The sequence below is a fragment of the Bombina bombina genome, chromosome 6 (genome assembly GCF_027579735.1).
Source record: "Bombina bombina isolate aBomBom1 chromosome 6, aBomBom1.pri, whole genome shotgun sequence".
Classification (NCBI taxonomy): Eukaryota; Metazoa; Chordata; class Amphibia; order Anura; family Bombinatoridae; genus Bombina; species Bombina bombina.
Genome location: NC_069504.1, coordinates 862,821,976 through 862,845,638, shown reverse-complemented (window position 1 = coordinate 862,845,638; position 23,663 = coordinate 862,821,976). Strand labels below are relative to the sequence as shown.

At 35.8% G+C, this 23,663-nt stretch overlaps 1 protein-coding gene across 1 annotated transcript in view; it reads left to right on the top strand.

Annotated features, from left to right (window-relative positions):
* Nucleotides 1-2,265: 2,265 nt before the first annotated feature.
* Nucleotides 2,266-23,663, top strand: part of EFNB3 (ephrin B3) — a 167,988-nt gene continuing 146,590 nt past the window's right edge. The window contains exon 1 of the mRNA XM_053718312.1: nucleotides 2,266-2,802. Coding sequence (XP_053574287.1) covers nucleotides 2,684-2,802 — 119 coding nt within the window. The 5' untranslated portion in view covers nucleotides 2,266-2,683. The remainder of the gene's footprint in view (nucleotides 2,803-23,663) is intronic.

Sequence of the window (23,663 nt, the reverse complement as noted above, 5' to 3'; positions counted from 1 at the left end):
TCTGGATGTCAACTGGGAATGGAAGGCTCAGGCTGAGCAAGAGCAGCTCATGGGTGGAGTCACAGTTCAATGGGTGTATCCATAATAGGGAAGGTGGAAACACTGGTGCTTTTCCATTTGGACTGGGGGGTACTGTGGGTACGTAAAGCTCCCCCATGAGCATGACTAAGCGGTCCCTTGATTCACTTTGGAAACTAACATTTGTAAACCAGAGAAAACCACAAGAGGAACAAGTTTATATAGCCCTCAAATCATGACAATCCTGCACTATGGTTGAGAACTCTGTACATCATAGTTTACATGAACTAGGTACTGTGCTTGTATTAAAGGGACAGTCTACACCTTGGTCATCTTAATGTCTTACCTTAGATTAAAGGTACATAAAACAAGTTGAGATCTGTGCATATCCTAAAAGGGCTAATTAATTAAAAATAGTTTGCATAAAAAAATGTTTAAAAATGGCTGGCAAGTATTTTAAAATAATTTTCAAAAATAAGCAAAATGAATTACATGGCTAAGCTGCCTGGAGAAGCCATCTCCACCCCTCTTATATGTGTTTAGAAACAGGCATTGTATTTCAACTGAGTTCACAGCTTCTAGGCATGCTTCAGCAGATAATCCCTGTGCATTTTTGTATTCTACCAAAGCAACAATATATATAGATACAGCCAGAGGAGAAAATGTGTGTGTGTGGGGGGGGGAGTTAGAGCTTTACAATTCAGAAACTAAAAAGAAAGGGTTAATGGCGAGGCACTGCAGTAATTAAAGTACATATTATTATATTTTGTCTCTATCTTAACTTCTTTTATGTCCCTTTAAGCTGCAAATAGCCTCCCACACCCTCTCTATATCATGTAGCAGATATGGTCGAAAAGTTATTTTAAAATGAATATTGTTTCTTGCCACTTTGAAATGTCTGCCAAGCTCAGCCCACTGATGAAATCATGATCTAGGCTGCATATGGCATCCAATCATAAAAGGCTCACTAGTTAGATTCAACAGAGTGTCTAGATGCAGCCCAGATTGTGATGTCAACAGTGGGCTGAGCTTGGCAGCCATTTCAAACTGGCCAGAAACACTATTTATTTTAAAATAACTTTTTTACTGTTCTAGCTGCATGATATAGAAAGGGTTCAGGAGGCTATTTGCAGCATCATCTAAGGTAAGACTTTAAGATGACTAAGGTGTAGACTGTCCCTTTAATATTTATTTTTTTAAATGACTTCAGTAAGGTTCTCTTATCAAGGCACTTTTTATTTTGCTTACATTCTTATTCCCCAGAATTGTTTAGGCTGTTATACCTTTGCACTCCAGTCAACATGTTTTATACAGAGAGCTTATTCTTTATAACATCATGTTTGTCTGTATCCTAGAAACATGAATAGTGGTATTCCAACAAAATACTTCCACCAAATAAAGTTTGTTGTAAGACGAACATACCCATGAAAGAATTGAAAGAAGTGGTCAAAGATCGTAAAGCATGGAGAATGTTGATCCATAAAGTGACCGAAAGGTGGCCTCGACTGAATGGTTAAATCATCATCATTCTGATAGAAAGCAAGAATATAATGAAAAGTGTTTAAATGGACATAAAAGCACTACAACAAACAAGTGACTATAGAGCTGACAGTGTTAAAAAAAAGCAAAAACATCTGTAGGATTTGAATTTATAGTTTTATTTTTTTTTATTTTTTACAGGTAAGTGCTTTTGCTTTGAGCACTTACAGTCAACTCTTGTACACAATTTTGAATCAAATATAAGCAGATTTTTTTTTTCTTTTCAAACACAAGCTGAACTAAATAATCTACAGTACTGTGTGTATTGTATGCAGATACTTTAGATTGATAGATCATCATATATGACAGACATAGAGACAGGCAGAGTTTAAAGGGACATTATGGTAAAAATTAAATGAACTTACCATCATTTTAGTTTTCACTAAATGACCATAATATATTTTAGATATGTACATTACACAGAAGCAGTAGTTCATCGTGTGCTTCAATTAGGTCAATCGTTTTCATACTTTGTAAATATATATATTATTATTGTATTTATATATCTATGTTTGCATATTCCTATGTGTGTGTGCATTATACATTGCTTATATGATGTCTGTGACTTCAGTTTATGCTTGCACATATCCATCCATTTAAACACAACGTTCCCTTAGCAGAGTTGCGTTGATTTCTTACATCCCCCCTCCTTTCACATCCACAATCTCCTCCTCCTCTCTCTCCACCCCAGGGTTTCCAGCTCTCTCTCTCACTACTCTCCTCCCACCTTCCCTTTCTTCAGCCTTTGAAAGGGGGGAATTTATTCCTGCAGCCAGCCCTCCTTATACCCAGAGTAGACCCTGCAGGATCCAGAGAAAGGAAGATATAGGAACAAGAGGAGACAAAACCCCACTCTAATCCTCCATGCATCTCCCCCTCCCCCATGCACACAGTTCAAAATGACTCAAATCCTTTTAAAAATAGCAAAAAAAGCAAAATCCCACTCTTTCTTGTATATTGGATTTCTAAAAATATGGCAAAACTTCTTATCCTAAACTTTCTCCCTTTCCCCTAACAAAAGCATCAAAACAAACCAACAAAGAAACTGCACTACAACCTGCAATTTGAACCAAAATATTAGCCTTTTATTGCAAAAGAAAATCGCTTTAAAAAGACAAAACACAACATGCTTTTTCGAGAATTCCCCGCTGCCTTGTACATAAGGATGCTGTTCACCTTATGGGATTTCTGGATCATTTCTGCATTAAGTCTGGACCCCATCTATTGGAATAGCTCGAACAAAAGGTGAGTTATTTTTAAGGCAATTTCATACGTTTTGGTGTTTTTTTATTTTATTTTTCACAGACCTCTGATTCAGTTGTTGCATTATTATTGAATGGTGTTGGGGATATTGTGACATATCCGTATAGTTTAATAAACTTCCATATTTTCTTCCCTTTTTAAAACTATATAGTTTATACTTCACACGGGTTAATAACTCGTGTACGTGTGTATACATACTGTTGAATTAATAAGCACATAATTATCATGAAACATAAAGAGTTAAACTCCATTTTATGTGATTTGTTTCAAATGTATTTTTCTGTATTTGAAGCCCAGCAGTTGGTAAAAATCAGTCTTTGATTCTGTCATGGGAATATACTTGAGTATTAATATTTTGTTCTTGCTAGATGAGTATGATCTATAGAGATGTTGTATATAATACCATGTGTTGTGCATTAGATGCTATAATGTATGTGGATGTGTATATATATGATGTCCCAGGTATGAATGAAATGTTCTAGTAGTTTTGATTACGTTTTTAGTACTGAATTCTCTGCATGTTTTTAAAGTCTTTATGTACTGTGTATTGTATGAATTAACAGGGCACACATTAATATACACACACACTATTATATATATATATATATATATATATATATATATATATATATATATATATATATATATATATATAAAATAGTGTGTGTGGGGTCCTACAACTTCAGACTACACAATAATAGAAGTGTTTACACATATAGGTGTGTGTGTGTGTGTATAAGTGTATATATATATATATATATATATATATATATGTGTGTATATATATATATATATATGTGTGTGTATATATATATATATATATATATATATATATATATATATATATATGTGTGTGTGTGTGTGTGTATATATATATATATATATATATATATATAACAATATGGTATGGTAGATAAATATATTTTTGGACCTGTGGCAATAAAATACACCTATACACAGCCATTACTTTTTACTCCTTGTTCTTGGATCAGTGCATTATTATCACAATAATACTTGTATTACCCCTGTTTGTGCTTGCAACCTAATAATCAAGGCACTTTTTTCCCCAGCTACTTTTTATGTTTTATGTACTTTGTTATTAAACACAGCGGTTTAAAATAGTGGATAGTACACATGCTACATACAAACATGTGTATGTATGTGTATATATATATATATATATATATATATATATATATATATATATATACGTGTATTGTTTGATTTGTATATCTATCTATACATTCACAGACACACACAAAAAAATTATTTTAAAAAAATAACCCAAAATATATGTAAGCATACCAAAATCATGTAGGGTGATCTTCTTCCCTATAAATTGCTACCCATGGATGCAATATCTCTAACAGGGATATTTGTGGTCTTAGTATAAAATATACTACGGAACAAACTTATAGATCAGATTCCACAGAGAATATAATTGAAAACCCGCTGGTAAGTGCAAAAATGCTAAATGATTAACATAGTACATAACTTTATTTTAAATTATTAATATGAATAATATGAAAGTCATTACATATGACCAGGCAGTTCTAGACCCCCCCAACAAACAAAAAAACTTCATGGGTGGTGACACAATATAAGAACAGAAAATGAAATTGTGGAAACGCTTGACAAGGCGATCCGTACATATTTTGTTCAGTCAATATCCCTTTCAAGGGCTTTATCTGGTACTTGTCTACCTATTGATTTTAAAGCGGTTCAAAAAAATAATAATAGAGGTAAGCGGAAAGATTAAAAAAACTGGACATCTCTACCTACTGCTGTAAAATCTAGCTTGCAAGTATTTGGGCAGCTCCTTGATGGAAATTTGGCAAGCCCTGTATTAGATCTATGCACACATGATTGTATGACCTGTATTTGCACATATGGTTTTATGATCTGCATTTATGTAAACACACAGCTCTATCAATCACAGCAACAGAACTAGATCACATGATTCTGCTTATTTATACAGGGTGTTATGTGCCCATTTAAGGTGGAGGTTAAGTATATACTTAGCGTGAGTGGTGCTGTAGATAGGTAGTGTGATACATTTTCCTTCCTCAACATGACTTGACACAGCCTCTTACTGTTCTGACACTGCATCACTTTGAACATCAGTGTGGTTCCATCATTGGATGTCAATGATGCCAGGGATAAGGGCTCTGTTATTAGTGGTAGGAACACTGACAGTCTCAAAATTATGCCTTTTTTATACCTGGTTTACAAAAATTAGAACCAAAATTAATCCATTAAGTCCATTTCTTCTTTGTGCTCTGCTTCATAAACAGATTTTTTCTAGTTTTTTTTTCTAGGTTATCATAAATTTACATTTTAAATACATCACTGTATGTGTACCAGACCAGAAATGTTATTTTACAATGGGAATGTATGGTAAAGGTTCATATAAACTGTCAGAACTGGATAGAACACAGCTGTCCATCCTTTTTTCCAGTTAGTGTCCATGTTTTATTTTATTTCACTATTGGGGTATTTAAACAAAGTTGAGACATTCTGTTATTGGAAGCAAAATATATAATTATTCATAAACTTAAAATTAACAACGCTTTAGCTGCTTACATTAACATAAGTACAACAAATACACCTACAGACCCTAGAATGAACCAGTTGCAGAGTAGAGGAATAAGCCCCTCCCCCAAATTCAGCTATCCGCTTCATGGATGATTCACATTGGCGAACCATTTGTGTGTTGCAGGTGATGAGAGGTAGATGAGTAATATGGGATCACAGGCGTTACAATATTCATCTATGGCATTATTATGTTTAGTCCAAGAAGAAGGCAGCACCACCATATATAAACATTTTTTTCTTTATTCCATCAACCATGAGCAGGTAAAAACAGCAAGACTACGTTTCGGGTTGCAAACTCTTAGTCATGTCATGCAACCCGAAACGTAGTCTTGCTGATTTTACCTGCTCATGGTTGATGGAATAAAGATTTTTTTTAATATATATGGTGGTGCTGCCTTCTTCTTGGACTTTAGATGTTTTAAAGGTATGCAGTAACCTTTTGGCGTGCACACCATTACCTTTTTGGTGCTGGATTATACTAGGGACTGTATATTATTATGTTTAGTGCTGCCTTAGGCATACAGAACTCAATCACCATACCATGTTAATTGTGTATTATATATGTATATTTCACATCTGAACCAATAGTAACCTGTACCTGCCAATAATACCCCCTAAAGGTCAGATAGTTGGCCATTTTCCATCAGTAATACTTACATACCATGAATTTAACAAATGTCTGCTAGTAAAACACATTGTACCGGGACTTAAAGGGACAGTCTAGTCAAAATTAAACTTTCATAATTAAGATAGGGAATGGAATGCAATTTTAAACAACTTTCCATTTCACTTTTATCATCAAATTTGCTTTGTTCTTTTTGTATTCTTTATTGAAAGCTAAACCTAGGTAGGCTCATATGCTAATTTCTAAAACCTTGAAGGCCACCCCTTATTTCAATGCATTTGGCAGTTTTTCACAGCTAGAGGGCGTAATTTCATGTGTTTCATATAGATAACACTGTGACCAGTGAGAGGGCACTGATTGGCTAAATACATGTACATGACAAAATAACTGAAATAAGGAGGCAGTCTGCAAAGGCTTAGATACAAGGTAATCACATGGGTAAAAAGTATATTAATATAACTGTGTTTTTATGCAAAACTGGTGAATGGGTAATAAAGGGATTATCTATCTTTTTAAACAATAACAATTCTATGGTAGACTGTCCCTTTAACCTCCACATTACTATTACCAAGCACAGTGCCATTATAAAACCCCCATATTGCCAGTAACACACACTGTGCAGGGATTTTTCCCTATATTACCCTATATTACAAATAACAAACATAGTATAATAAAGTAGTTCACAAATGTTTAAGCAGGAATATTGAGGAGCCAGACATCGTTGTTTTCATATGCATATTTGTAATGCAAAAATATGAACCAGAAATAAAATTTCGTGGCATGGCACCCTCAGGATTTTCAAGCTCTCGTGTAATTATTAGACCCCCTTTCCACCATCTTTGCTTTTCCATTATAGATCAATGATCTCTGGTTTCTAAAGCCGTAGAGTCTTCTGAGTGGTACATTCTCACCTACATTTGGCAAATACCTGTTCCAGGTGGAGCTACGTTATGTCACGTGCACCATTACTTTAATAACCAAGAGTAATCTTGTGTGAGAGTACAATAGATTATTAGGGAGTGCATGCAGGAATCATTTACCCCTTCCCTTGACATCTGAAAGACTGAGCTGTAGATAGGTTGCTCATCCACCAAAAATATGTTGCTATAGTCGTGAGTCTCTCATGCCTAAGCAAAAATACACCTATGAAAGTCTCAAAAGAAGCCACAGCCTCAGTACTACCAAATATCAACATGGTTCAGACAAAAGCATTATACAGCCTCAGGAAGTGAGGGGCCAAGCTAAAGGCACTGGGATATTGCATTGTGGCCCCAGCTGTACTGGCAGTTGTGAATATGGACGGCAGTGTGTATCCTGATTCTATTTATGTACTGATACTACCCATGATGCTCTGCTAGGTAATTACGTGATGCATATATACATAAGTTTATGTTTACAATTATCCCTATTGGGCAAAAAACAAAAAAATGATATGTAAAAACTGTAAGGCATATTATAGGGGATCTGGATTTCACAGGGAAATTAAACAAAACCATAAACATGCACATTTACGCAAAAATACCTTGTTCACCGTTTTTATGCATTATGCGCAATGTGCCTATTAAACCTGTGGGAAAAAGCGTCATACTTTGGTAGGGGCAGTGGATGGTAAATGTGTTTCATGCATGTGCTTTGTATGCTGGTTACACACTCATCGTACAAAATGAGAGGCAGAATTGTGCATTCCCGGCACCTACCCCAGTATGCCAGGAATAGGGATGGGCGAATGATTTGCAATATTCGAAAAATGTAACAAATTTTAACACCTTTGTTTAATCAATTCGAATTTCGAATGTTTGCACAACATTCGAATATTTGTTTAATGTAATAGTATTTCTAATGCTGTCTTTTGAAATGATCTAATAATTTGATTCAAATTTGAATCAATATATTTAGTAATAGTATTTATAATGCTCTGTTTAAATGTAATATTTTAATTAAAGTGAATGTCAATTTTCATGTGAAAGTGCCCGTTTTTTAAAAAAACGATTAAAAATAGGGGCACTTTCATTCATGAAAATTGAAATTGCACCGGATTTTAAAAATACCTGCTTCTTCCTGGTTAACTTATCCAGCAATGACGAAACCGGCTTCCTCCAATCACGGTGTTGCCTCAGGCAATGATTCCCCTGGGGGGGAATTCTCTGATTGGAGGATGCCGGAATCATCATTGCTGACGTATGAAGAGAAAACGAGTGAAATGTAAACTTTCAGGAATGAAAGGGCCCCTGTTTTTAATAGTATTTTTTAAAAACCGGGCACTCATTCTTGAAAGTTTACATTCACTTTAAGCAATATTCGAAATAGAAACATTCAAATTTATATATTTGTATCTCTTATATATCAATTTACTAAATTCCCTACCGCATGAACTATTGAACTTCTGAATACTATTTGTTAAATCGAATGTTACATTCGGAATTTCGAATGTGGATTTTCGATCTAATTATCAACATTCGAAACTGGAAATAATATTTGATTACCAAATTTTAATTGTTTTTTATTCTTATCAACATTCGATTGTCCAAAACGAATGTCTACAGGACTATTCGTTCTACCAAACGAATTACACTTTCAGAACATTCGCCCAGATGCATGTCTATGAGTTGTAACTCAGTTATACTGATTTTTTTTTTAAGCTTTAAAAGGCCAAATAAAACATTTGTAAAACATGCACGTTGATTATTTTTTTGGTAGTATGCGTTAGAGAAAAAAAAAAAAACGTACTATAATGCCTCTTTATATCTCACTAACATTTCCTCTAAAGTTTAGAACACAAAAAGAACAATATCTATTTTTTAAAAGCTAGTTACAAAGTAAATTTATAAAGCTGAAATATACCATGATTTATTTTTTCTTTTCAACATATTTTTATCTGTTATTTTCTGATTGTAGTACTGCGCTGTGAATTATATATAAAAAAAAGCGCACAAAGCTGGCTGGCCTTGTATAGATAAATACAAAAACCCCCTAGCATGCTCAGAAACAGAAATCACAAAATACATTTTAGTACGCACCAGCGTTTTAGCTCCTGTTGGGGCTTTTATCAAAGTATAACATTTATGCTTTGATAATGCACCCTACGGGAAATGAAACATCTGTGATTGCTAATATATGGGCTAAATTTCGCAGTGTGCTGTTGTTTTCTAATTTTACTGATGTATGCATGTATATAACATTATACATATCCGTGCCATGAGGGATACAGTGTCAGTTACTCCATTAAAGGGTCATTAAACACTTTGAGATGGTAATATAAAATGATAAATTGTATATAATAAAACAACTCTGCAATATACTTTCATTATTTATTTTGTCCTCTTTGCCTGTAATTTCATTCTGAAATTGTGAGCTTTTCAGTTCCTGTTAGAAATGAAAGTGTAGAACACTGTTAAATCCAGCACAACCATTGGCTGCACACTCTAATGACCTATTTATAACTGACCCTAATTGGCCAGAGCAGAGAAGGTAACAAGTTACAACATGGCAGCTCCCAGTGTTTTATAGACACTAAAACTTTACACTTATTTTGTCACTTTTTAAACAACTAATGAAACTTTAAAAAATACATCTACATGTTACTCATGGACTAATCTTTTCTTTGAATGCATCATTCTATCTAGCATGTATTTAGTGTTTAATGTCCCTTTAAAGAACACATTTACATAGATATATTAACTGCAATTTGTATTTACAAACCAGAAGCAATATTTTAGAATTTAAGAATAAAATCACAGTATGTTAAGTACAAAAATTAATTATGAGATAAATTACGTGTAGCTGCTAGAAATGAAAGCATCTTATTATAACTTATAGCACATCTTAAAGGGACATTCCGGTCAAAATTGAAATGCACATAGATGAATTACATCTTTGAATAGAAACATATTTGCAATATACATGATTTGGCAAAAATGCTTCTAGTAAAAATTATTACTGCTTTAGTACCAACATTTTTCTCTGCACGTGCATGTGAAGCATAGCTAGATATTCTCAGTGCACCAGCATTTTTAATACTGCAGCTGCTCAGAGCACCACTGGGGTTTGTATCATGTCAGCAATATACAAATCGAGTCATTACCAGATGGTACAAGCAACTTGGGCTCTCTGAGCAAGTTCTGTTTTTAAAATGCTAGTGCACGGTGCATACTGAAAGGGACAGTACACTGTAAAATTGTTTTTCCATTAATGTATTTTAAATGAATTGTTATACCAACTGCAGAGTATAAAATATTTGAGAAATTCCTTTTATATGCTTATTTGTGTATATGAAGTAGCTGATATTGTGCTTTGAAACCACAGCCTATTACAATGGGTTGAACTTAAAGGTGATATCAGATCTCACTATGTTCTAAGTTTGTGTACACAGACTTGCTTCCTTTTCTTTTATTTGGCTGGAACACCAAAGCTCAATACATAGAGAGAACAATGGAAAATGATCATTTTATTACTTAACTATCCTGCATCCCACTGAGAGTGTAATCTCTTCTGCTGGCTGTGTATACTTAGGCTATTCAATAGCCTATACTCCAGTATTAATTTGTTTAGTATAGGTGGCGATACCACAGGCTAAATCAGCTATTTCAAATGCTGAAATAGGAGTAAAGGAGCTACTTGTAACCAATTTAATACACTCTAGCAGGTTAAAAGGTTTATTGGGAATAATTTAAAGGGGAGAACATTTTTGGGTGAACTGTTCCTTTAAATACACTTTTGACACAGCTATAGCTTTTATTAGAAACATTTTTGCTAATACATGTATATTACAAAAAAAACTTCTACTCCAAACTGAACTGCACCTATGTGGATTCCAATTTTGGCTGGAATGTCCCTTTAAATAAGGAATTGGTATTGTTTTTGTATATGTAGAAAAAAATATATATATATAAAAAAAATAGGAGCTTCGGTACAGTTTTTTTTTATTTATACATTTCAGTGATAACAAAAAGGACATTAAACTTTTTTTTTATGAATTCATTTTATGTATTAGCATGTAATTAATATTTGCTGCATCACCGATCCTGGCTAACTATGTGTTAAACCTGCAACAAATAGGAAAAGTTCTGCTCAGCACAAGCAGAACATTAATTAGTCAGCCATTCAGGAGAGGCAGTGGCATGACCTGCCAGAAACTGGTTTTGTTCTGCATAGGAGCATTAAAGGGACACTGAACCACATTTTTTCTTTCATGATTCAGATAAAGCATGCAGTTTTCAGCAACTTTCTAATTTACTCCTATTATCAAATTTTCTTCATTCTCTTGCTATCTTTATTTTAAAAGAAAGAATGTAAGTTTAGATGCCGGACCATTTTTGGTGAACAACCTGGGTTGTTCTTGCTGATTGGTGGATAAATTCACCCACCAATAAACAAGTGCTGTCCAGCGGTCTAAACCAAAAATTGTCTGGCTCTTTAGCTTAGATGCCTTCTTTTTCAAATAAAGATAGCAAGAGAATGAAGAAAAATGGATAATAGGAGTAAATTAGAAAGTTTCTTAAAATTGCATGCTCTATCTGAATCACAAAAGAAAAAAAAATGGGTTCAGTGTCCCTTTAATGCTTGCAACTAGCCAAGCTGGACTTTACCTATGTGTTTAACTCCCTTGCAAGGGACAACACTTATTTGTCATGTAATGCAAAAAATGACATGCTCTAACGCAGGGCTCGACAAACCCAGGAGCCTGGGAGCCACTGGCTCCTAGAATTTTACCTCTGGCTCCTAAGTTTTTGGGTTATTCTCCATATATCTATATACAAATCCAACTGTATGGCTCCTAAAAATATGCCTGGCTCCTAAATATTCTTACTGGCTACTAATTTTTAAACAGATTTGTCAAGCACTGCTCTAACGGATGTCCCGTTAACATTGTAACAAATGTTAGCTCTATAGATGGCAGATTTAGTTTTACTTCCACACCCTAAGCTAAAGGGGCTACCTTTTTCTCTCGAGCCATATGCACCATACATGTGCATACAGTGTCAACCAATCATATTGGCTACTCATGTATTATCCTGGAAAGCTCATGCAGGCAGCCTTTTGGCTGATTTGTGGAGCTATGCCAGCATTTATCTCTCCTATTCCAGAGCTATTTATTTATGTAATGTAAATGTAGGACCAAACTGTTTAAAAGATGATGAATTAATGGTCTGAAAAGGCATTTTAAAATTCTGTGTCATCACAGTCAATCCTTTAGACAACATTTTCTGAGCTTTTACTTAATGTCAGTCCAGGTTTAAATCAAAACAATAAAATTCCCATTTTTTTTATTTTTATTTTCTATTACTTTATATTTGCAGCATGTTAGTTGTAGCTTATTATTGCCTCACTCTAGATGATGCAGCTTATGTTTGGCGCATACACAGATATGCGGCTCCTTATTGGCTTGACAGCCAAACATATACTTCTCTGGAGCAGCAAAGAAGGGTTACTTTATTAGTGGTTAAACTTAGTGACAGACGATAATTCATTAAAACATAAAATTCTCTTAACAAAAAAGATAATTGCAGGGATATGTACCTAGGTATGTTTCTCAACAAAGGATAACAGGAGAATGAAACAAATTAGATAAGTAAATTAGAAAGTTTTTAAAATTGAATGCCCTATTTGAATTATTAAAGTTTAATTTAAAATTGTGTGATATTAAGTTAACATGTGAGCAAAAATGATGCACTTCTTTATAAAAGTGTTTCTAACTTATTTAACAACCAGTTTCATAATTAATTCTACCATGACAGCTAAAAATGATGTAGTGAAATAATCCTTATATAGGCTAAAATAATGTTAAAGGGACAGTCTACACCAGAATTGTTATTGTTTAAAAAGATAGATAATCCCTTTATTACCCATTCCCTAGTTTTGCATAACCAACACAGTTATATTGATGCACTTTTTACCCCTGTGATTACCTTGTATCTAAGCCTCTGCAAACTGCCCCCTTATTTGTTCTTTTGACAGACTTGCATTTTAGCCAATCAGAGCTGGCTCATTGGAACTCCACGTGCATGAGCACAGTGTTATCTATATGAAACACATGAACTAACACCTTCTAGTGGTAACAAACTGTCAAAATGCCCTGAGAGAAGAGGTGGCCTTCAAGGGCTTAGAAATTTGCATATGAACCTCCTAAGTTTAGCTTTCAACTAAGAATACCAAGAAAACAAAGCAAAATTGGTGATAAAAGTAAATTGGAAAATTGTTTAAAATGATATTCTCTATCTGAATCATAAAAGTTTATTTTGGATTAGACTGTCCCTTTAACAATTTATGATGATGTGTCATGTTGACATTGGTTTATTAAAGAATGCTGCCATGCACCTTGCTAAGGAAGAACAAAAAGTTGGGTCTATCAGTAACATTTTTATAGGTTTAAAGGGATTGGAAAGTCAAAATTAAGCTTGCATGATTCAGATAGAGCACCTTTAAATTCCCTTCTATTTTCAAATGTGCTTCGTTCTCTTGGTATCTCTTGTTGAAACAGAATACACATATTCTACACTAGTGGGAGCTGACTGCTGATTGGTGCCTGCACACATTTGTCTCTTGTGATTGGCTAACTAGATGTGCTCAGCTAACTGTCAGTAGTGCACTGCTGTTCATTTAGCAAAGGATAACAAGAGAATGAAGCAAATTTGATAATAGAAGTAAATTGTAAAGTTGTTTCAAATTGTATGTTGTATCCAAATTATGAAATAAAATGTATCCACCTGTTGCTATATTTATTAGTGAGATATACACGCTAATGGAATCCAATTATCAGAGATTTTTGAAGAAGAAGAAAAAAATTAATAGTTGACATGTTTACTGGTAAGATTGGGATACAGACCGCTACTAGCCAGAGTTTTTTATTCCCTTTGTATTTCTTGGAGTTTACAGTTCCTGTTTCTTAAACCTTTTTGATACTCTCCGGCCCATAAGACCACTACCGTCGCAAATTGTTCACCTCCCTGCGTGTAATTACTGAGTAGATGAGACAGGAGCAGAACACTCATGCTGAGGTCACAGTACACAATACATGTTTCTTATTTTAAAATCACCCCTGTGTAATATTATTGACCCTAGTGGAGTATTTTCTCAGTTGGAGAATATATGACAGTTCATTTCTTTTCTTTGTTAAAGATACATTCAAGAAAATACTGTATTTGTGAAGAAAAAATATATTCACACTTAGTCTTTTGCAGTTAGTAAATGGAACACGGAAATAAAATATCTTAATTATTGTAATTAGTAAGATCATTTATTTGTGCCAGCAGATTCTGTAGTGCTAATTTATCTGTTCACATTTTTATATAGAATATGTAGTCATTATTATTTATTTAAATGTGAACGTTAGGCTATAGTTGTAAGTAATGATAATAATTGTATTAAATAATAAATAAGTTAATCCATTATTTATTATTCATCTTGCCCACTTTTCTTGTAATTTAAATGTAAAAAACATCATTTATTAATTGCTACTAAACTTTTATATTGTAATAGATAACTTCTGCAATGTAGTATTTAACTACTAATATATATATATATACTGTATATATATATATAAAATGTTTTACTTTTAATTTTAAATACTCTGCTCATGCTACACAGTCAGTGCTTGATTAGTGTGGAAATCCATTTATATCTGTCACCAATTGGCTACAGCTAAGGATATATGGTAATTATACTCATGGCGCTTTTTTAGGGGTATGTCCCTAAACTGCTCTGAGACTGTAAAGCAAATGACAAAATAACTGTATTAAATACTCATAAAACAGTTATTTTTTATGTTCTCTAATACTGTGCTTAATTGCTGATGTACATCAGGACTATAAAACATACATTTAATGTCCCTTTAAAGGGACATTAAACACCCCTTGCTTTTGTGTAAAATTTGAACTCTGCTCCACACTCCCTAGAGAGGCCAAAAAGCAAAATCTGCAACTTAGGGATTCAGAATGCTGCAAATTGCCTAAATGAGGTAATTGATTTACAGATCTTGCTTTTTGACCTCTCTAGGGAGTGTGACACAAAAGCAAAATGTGTTTAAAGAACCACTAAACACAGTAGAATAGTACTATCAATCCATTCATAATAAAATGACAAATGTTATTTAGTTACATTTTCCTTCCTATTGTATCATGTGACAGCCATCAGCCAATCACAATATATATATATATATATATATATATATATATATATATATATATATATATATATATATATTCAGTGAATCTTGCACATGCTCAGTAGGAGCTAGTGCCTGAGAAAGTATGAATATAAAAAGACTGTTCATATTTAGATATTAGAAGTGCATTAGAAAGTTGTTTAAAATTGTGTGATCTATCTAAATCAGGAAAGTTTAATTTTGACTTGATTGTTCCTTTAATGTCATTTTAAATAGAATAAATTGTATAATATTTAACAAACAGTTTTTCAGTGTAGTCTCTACCATAGCAATATATAATATCTATCTATCTATTTATTTATCCCCCATATAGATATCTTTTTACATATCTATTGTGTTTTAATACAATGTTGTCTTCATAGCATTATGCTGTTTTATTCCCTCCCCCATCGCTATTGTCAATCCCGTCTTCCTTACTCCACCTCTTTTCTTTATTATTTTCCTTTTCCCCTCCCCTCACTGCCCTACCTTTCAGCTATAATTCAGCTCCTATGCATAGTAACATTAAAATGTCACAATTAGACTTTCATGTAAATGTTGAACTTAAAAGCTGCAGGCTGCGCTCCCCTCTCCCTCCTGTTTCCTTTGATCCCTCTCCCATCTCTGTGTCGTGCCCCCCTCTCCTCCCTCTTTTAGGAAGTTCACCACAGGGCATTAGGGCACTATCTCCTCAGACCGCTCTGACTTGACACAGGTCAAATAATTAGCATATTCAAATCAGTTAAACCACAAAACAATAAAAAAGTATTAGCTGGTGTTTTGTATTGGTAGGAAATGTGCTGTAAGAATACTACACATTGTATAACAATACTCTGCATCTGTACCCTGCTGCTGTATATAATGATTCTTACTATGTGTAATTGTAATGTACAGGTGGCATTATATAATGATCTGAGTATCACACGGAGTATAAAGCTGGCAAATATGTATTAACTCAATTCACTGGGAAAATATACACTTATAATGCACATGCACTTTTATATAATGGTAACAAGTAAATAAACTGCTGAACAACATGCCGTACTGTATAATCATTATGGCTATATACAGTTAAAGGGACATGAAACCACCATTTTTTATTTCATGAAAAAAAAGTAAACAATTAGATTTCCAATGTACTTCTATTGTCAAATTATTTTGGTATCTTTTGTTGCAGTAGCAGCTAAGCACTACTGTGAACTAGCAGAACATGACAAGTGACATATACGTGCAGTCACCAATTAGCAGCAAGCTCCCAGCAGTGCATTGCTGCTGCTGAGCCTAAATAGGTATATTTTTCAACAAAGAAGAAAACAAAGCAAATTAGATAATAGAAGTAAACTAGACAGTTTTATAAATTAAATGGTCTGCCTGAATCATGAAAGTTTAAAGGGACATTAAACACCTGAAGATATTAATATACATTGTTTAATTACATGTAGTAAAACAACTTTGCAATATTCTTTCATTATTTATTTTGTTCTCCTTTCCTGTAATTCAATTCTGAATATTGTGGGCTTCCCAATGCATGTTAAACATGGAAGGGCAGACACAGCTATATTCTACAAAGTCATTGGTTGCACACTTTAGTAAGCCATTCATAACTATTCCTGATTGGCCTCAACAGAAAAGGTAACCTAAGTTACAATATGGCGGCACCCACTTCTTTATGGACATTATTTTTTCAACATTTAAACAACTGATATAATTTTGAAAAATACATGTACAAATTATTCTCAGGCTAATCTTTGATTTGAATACATAATTCAAGCAATAATATATTTAGGGCTCGATTTATCAAAGCCCTACGGCTTCAATTTCTCACAAGAACCTGCTCGCCCTATTTAACAAGCAGTGGTCGCCAGACCGCTGCTTTCCTAACCTCTTCGCCACCTCTAAGGTGGCGTAATTCAATCTCCGCAGTCTAGTCCGACTGAGGAGATTGACAGCTCCTGTCCGCACGTGATTGGCTGCGCGGGCAGGGGGCGGGATTGCACACAAGCGCAAAATTACGCTTGTGTGCAATGGTGACTACCTGCGTGTAAATTCGCCCCGCCACAGGCGAGCTGAGGCGTACAGGGGCACGTATATGCGCCCCTGTCCGCCTCAGCTTTGATAAATCGAGCCCTTAGTGTTAGTTCCTTCTTCTTCATTGTGTGACGTCTTCAGAGGTCCCACCCGCTCTCTATGTGTCACAAATGCTCGTTCACGATCTTGGATTGCAATGCGCAAATCGCCGAAGCCACTTTAATAAATCCTTTATACTTATAGTCATTAGCTATCTATTCGAAGACATCGTTTTCGCTTTTTTAGTCATGTTTTTTTGTACATTATAAAACTATAGACATATTTATAAACAGCTATACACGTGTCTATTATATTTTGTAATCATTACACATTAATATATTTATTTGGGGATTTAAAAGAATATTTCATGTACTTTATATTTCCCAATTTTTTGTGATAGCATTTAAAATCAATAGTAACATAGTATGCAACGATCTTTATTCTGCCTTTGTATATAAAATTAAAAAAAATTAAGATGTATAGCCATTCTTTTATACAGTGTCAATTACTATCATGCTCTAAATAAATGTATTCATCGATTTCTATACATGATACACTTGTCAGTAGCGAAGATGTCCGTAAGAAGCAGATGACGTTACTGTTACGAATACGCACGCGCAAAACGGGAGCACGCTTGGAATTCATTCCGAAGAAAAATATAATTGCGCATGCACAGATGAAGCAGGGGGCGGATGACGTTGAGTGACGTCCGCCTAATGGCCAGAATGTCAATTGGTTGTGAAAAAAAATGTGATTGACACAGAAAAAAAATACGGATTGAATTAGTAGATCGTTTATACATAGCTTTATAACGACGATATATACACACAAACAAAAGAATTGATGAATGAAAGTAATTTATTAAAAAAAATGCTATACTTGATCGACATAAGGGTAAGTTTACCTTCACTTTAATGTCCCTTTAATTTTAACTTTACTGTTCATTTAAAGAGACTTATTTTTTTTTTGCTTTAAAGGGCCATGATACCCAAATGTTGAAACACTTGAAAGTGATGCAGCATAGCTGTAAAAAGCTGACTAGAAAATATCACCTGAACATCTCTATGTTAAAAAGAAAGATATTTTACCTCAAAAATTCCTCAGTTGCCACATCCCATTGTAAAGGACTTCTAAGCAGCAAATCAGTATGTCTGTCCCGGGACAGCTAAGGGAGTGAGCTTACGTGCACACTCATCTTATTTCCCTATTCAGTTTAAGGAAGTTTACTATGAAATCTCATGAAAGTTAAGTGAAATCTCATAAGATCACAGTAAAAGAGTTCATGGCCTCAACACTTCTGATGCTGATTGTCTGCTGTTCATTTCTTCATTTATTTTTTTTTACCCTGCAGCTGGGCTGCAGTTGAGTATAACTTTTTACACAGAACTTACTCTGCTGAGCTGAGGAGATTGTGAGGTAAAATATCTTCCTTTTTTTACATAGAGATGCTCAGGTGATATTTTCCTGTCAGCTTTTTACAGTTATACTGCATCAGTTTCAAGTGATTTAGCATATGAGTATTATGTCCCTTTAATGATGCAGATAGAGCATGCTATATTAAACAACTTTTTATTTTACTTCTATTTTCACATTTTCTTCATTCTCTTGGTATCTTGTTGAAAAGCAGGTACATAAGCTCAGGAGAGTGCACGTGTCTGGAGCACTATATGGCAGCAGCTTTGCAAGAGTATTATTCATTTGCAAGAGCACTAGATGGCAGCACTATTTCCTGTGTTGTATCTCTTCAACACAGAGTAGCATGAGAATGGTGCAAATTTGATACCAGAAGTAAATTGGAAACTTTTTTTAAAATGATTGCTCTGTCTGAATCTTAATATATATATTTTTTATGTTTCATATCCCTTTAACTTGTGGAGTGTCTCTTGGAAGTATAGTTTATTCAGGAAACCAAAACAAGTTTTTAAAAAAAAAAAAAGTCGGAAATTCATAATTTCTTTTGAAAATATCCTCTGTTAGATAATACAGAAAGACTGCCTATAGTGTCCCCTAAAAAAGATATACTGCAAGGATTGGCATATTTGTTCTTTATTAAAGAGCAAGAGTATTGGGAACCAGGCATTTTCTACTGCTCCAGAGATGCTGTAGTGCCGATGTGTTAAAGTATATCTCTTAAAGGGGCGCAAAGGCAAAGTTAAACTTTTATATTTCAGATAGAAAATTACTGTTTTTATCAACTTTCCAATGTATTTCTATTATCAAATTGAATTTGCTTCCTTGGAATCATCTGTTGAAGAGCAGGTCTGTGCATATGTCCAGAACATTATATGGAATGTTTAGATATGGAAGTAACAACTTTGCAATATATTTCTCTTGTTAAGTGTATCCAGTCCATGGATCATCCATTACTTGTGGGATATTCTACTTCCCAACAGGAAGTTGCAAGAGGATCACCCACAGCAGAGCTGCTATATAGCTCCTCCCCTCACTGCCATATCCAGTCATTCTCTTGCAACTCTCAACAAAGATGGACGTAGTAAGAGGAGAGTGGTGTATTATAGTTAGTTTTTTAACTTCAATCAAAAGTTTGTTATTTTTAAATGGTACCGGAGTGTACTGTTTCATCTCAGGCAGCATTAGAAGAAGAATCTGCCTGTGATTTCTATGATCTTAGCAGAAGTAACTAAGATCCATTGCTGTTCTCACATATTCTGAGGAGTGAGGTAACTTCAGAGAGGGAATGGCGTGCAGGTTTTCCTGCAATAAGGTATGTGCAGTTAATATTTTTCTAGGGATGGAATTTGCTAGAAAATGCTGCTGATACCGGATTAATGTAAGTAAAGCCTTAAATGCAGTGATAGCGACTGGTATCAGGCTTATTAACAGAGATACATACTCTTATAAAAGTGTAATATAAAACGTTTGCTGGCATGTTTAATCGTTTTTATATATGTTTGGTGACAAAACTTATTGGGGCCTAGTTTTTTTCCACATGGCTGGTTTGATTTTTGCCTAGAAACAGTTCCTGGGGCTTTCCACTGTTGCAATATGAGTGGGAAGGGCCTATTTTAGTGCTTTTCTGTGCAGTTAAAAATACTGACAGAGACATTCAGCTTCTTCCTGCATGATCCAGGACATCTCTGAAGGGCTCAAAAGGCTTCAAAGTCATGTTTGAGGAAGGTAAAAAGCCACAGTAGACTGTGGCAGTTGTTGTGACTGTGTTTAAAAAACGTTTTTGTCATTTATTATTCTGTTTTTGTTATTAAGGGGTTAATCATCCATTTGCAAGTGGGTGCAATGCTCTGCTGACTTGTTACATACACTGTAAAAATTTTGTTAGTGTAACTGCCTTTTTTCACTGTTATTTCAAATTTTGTCAAAATTTTTTCTCTTAAAGTCACAGTAACATTTTTTTATATTGATTGTTAACTTGCTTTAAAGTGTTTTCCAAGCTTGCTAGTCTCATTGCTAGTCTGTACAAACATGTCTGAAACAGAGGATACTTGTTCATTATGTTTAAAAGCCATGGTGGAGCCCCATAGAATGTGTACTAAATGTATTGATTTCACCTTAAACAGTAAAGATCAGTCTTTATCTATAAAATAATTGTCACCAGAGGGGTCTGTCGAGGGGGAAGTTATGCCGACTAACTCTCCCGACGTGTCGGACCCTTCGCCTCCCGCTCAAGGGACGCACGCTAATATGGCGCCAAGTACATCAGGGACGCCCATAGCGATTACTTTGCAGGACATGGCTGCAATCATGAATAATACCCTGTCAGAGGTATTATCCAGATTGCCTGAATTGAGAGGCAAGCGCGATAGCTCTGGGGTTAGACGAGATACAGAGCGCGTAGATGCTGTGAGAGCCATGTCTGATACTGCGTCACAATATGCAGAACCTGAGGACGGAGAGCTTCAGTCTGTGGGTGACGTCTCTGAATCGGGGAGACCTGATTCAGAGATTTCTAATTTTAAATTTAAGCTTGAGAACCTCCCTGTATTGCTTGGGGAGGTATTAGCTGCTCTGAATGACTGTGACACAATTGCAGTGCCAGAGAAATTGTGTAGGCTGGATAAATACTATGCAGTGCCGGTAAGTACTGATGTTTTTCCAATACCTAAAAGGCTTACAGAAATTATTAGTAAGGAGTGGGATAGGCCCGGTGTGCCCTTTTCCCCACCTCCTATATTTAGAAAAATGTTTCCAATAGATGCCACTACACGGGACTTATGGCAGACTGTCCCTAAGGTGGAGGGAGCAGTTTCTACTTTAGCAAAGCGTACCACTATCCCGGTTGAGGACAGTTGTGCTTTTTCAGATCCAATGGATAAAAAAATTAGAGGGTTACCTTAAGAAAATGTTTATTCAACAAGGTTTTATTTTACAGCCCCTTGCATGCATTGCGCCTGTCACTGCTGCGGCGGCATTCTGTTTTGAGGCCCTGGAAGAGGCCATCCATACAGCTCCATTGACTGAAATTGTTGTCAAGCTTAGAACTCTTAAGCTAGCTAACTCATTTGTTTCTGATGCCATTGTTCATTTGACTAAACTAACGGCTAAGAATTCCGGATTCGCCATCCAGGCGCGTAGGGCGCTATGGCTCAAATCCTGGTCAGCTGATGTGACTTCAAAGTCTAAATTACTCAACATTCCTTTCAAGGGGCAGACCTTATTCGGGCCTGGTTTGAAAGAAATTATTGCTGACATTACTGGAGGTAAGGGTCATACCCTTCCTCAGGACAGGGCCAAATCAAAGGCCAAACAGTCTAATTTTCGTGCCTTTCGAAATTTCAAGGCAGGTGCAGCATCAACTTCCTCTGCTTCAAAACAAGAGGGAACTTTTGCTCAATCCAAGCAGGCCTGGAAACCTAACCAGTCCTGGAACAAGGGCAAGCAGGCCAGAAAGCCAGCATGAAGGAGCGGCCCCCTATCCGACAACGGATCTAGTAGGGGGCAGACTCTCTCTCTTCGCCCAGGCGTGGGCAAGAGATGTCCAGGATCCCTGGGCGTTGGAGATCATATCTCAGGGATATCTTCTGGACTTCAAAGCTTCTCCTCCACAAGGGAGATTTCACCTTTCAAGATTATCTGCAAACCAGATAAAGAAAGAGGCATTCCTAAGCTGCGTACAAGATCTCCTTGTAATGGGAGTGATCCATCCAGTTCCGCGGACGGAACAAGGACAGGGGTTTTATTCAAATCTGTTTGTGGTTCCCAAAAAAGAGGGACCCTTCAGACCAATTTTGGATTTAAAGATCCTAAACAAATTCCTCAGAGTTCCGTCATTCAAGATGGAAACTATTCGAACCATTTTACCCATGATCCAAGAGGGTCAGTACATGACCACAGTGGACTTAAAGGATGCCTACCTTCACATTCCGATTCACAAGAATCATCATCAGTTCCTGAGGTTTGCCTTTCTAGACAGGCATTACCAATTTGTAGCTCTTCCATTCGGGTTGGCTACAGCCCCAAGAATTTTTACAAAGGTTCTGGGCTCACTTCTGGCGGTCCTAAGACCGCGAGGCATAGCGGTGGCTCCTTACCTGGACGATATCCTGATACAGGCGTCAAGCTTTCAAATTGCCAAATCTCATACAGAGATAGTTCTGGCATTCCTGAGGTCGCATGGGTGGAAAGTGAACGAAGAAAAGAGTTCTCTATCTCCTCTCACGAGGGTTTCCTTCCTAGGGACTCTAATACATTCTGTACAAATGAAAATTTACCTGACGGAGTCCAGGTTATCAAAACTTCTAAATGCTTGCCGTGTTCTTCACTCCATAGCAACACTGAGGTTCATCAGATTTCAGTCGGACAACATCACGACACTGGCTTACATCAACCATCAAGGGGGAGCCAGGAGTTCCCTAGTGATGTCAGAAGTCTCCAAGATAATTCGCTGGGCAGAGTCTCACTCTTGCCACCTGTCAGCGATCCATATCCCAGGTGTAGAGAACTGGGAGGCGGATTTTCTAAGTCGTCAGACTTTTCATCCGGGGGAATGGGAACTCCATCCGGAGGTGTTTGCTCAATTGGTTCTCCGTTGGGGCAAACCAGAATTGGATCTCATGGCGTCTCGCCAGAACGCCAAGCTTCCTTGTTACGGATCCAGGTCCAGGGACCCAGAAGCGGCACTGATAGATGCTCTAGAAGCCCCTTGGTTCTTCAACCTGGCTTATGTGTTTCCACCGTTTCCTCTGCTCCCTCGTCTGATTGCCAAAATCAAACAGGAAAGAGCATCAGTGATATTGATAGCGCCTGCGTGGCCACGCAGGACCTGGTATGCAGACCTAGTGGACATGTCATCCTTTCCACCATGGACTCTGCCTCTGAGACAAGACCTTCTAATACAAGGTCCTTTCAATCATCCGAATCTACTTTCTCTGAGATTGAACGCTTGATCCTATCAAAGCGTGGCTTCTCTGAGTCAGTAATTGATACCTTAATACAGGCACG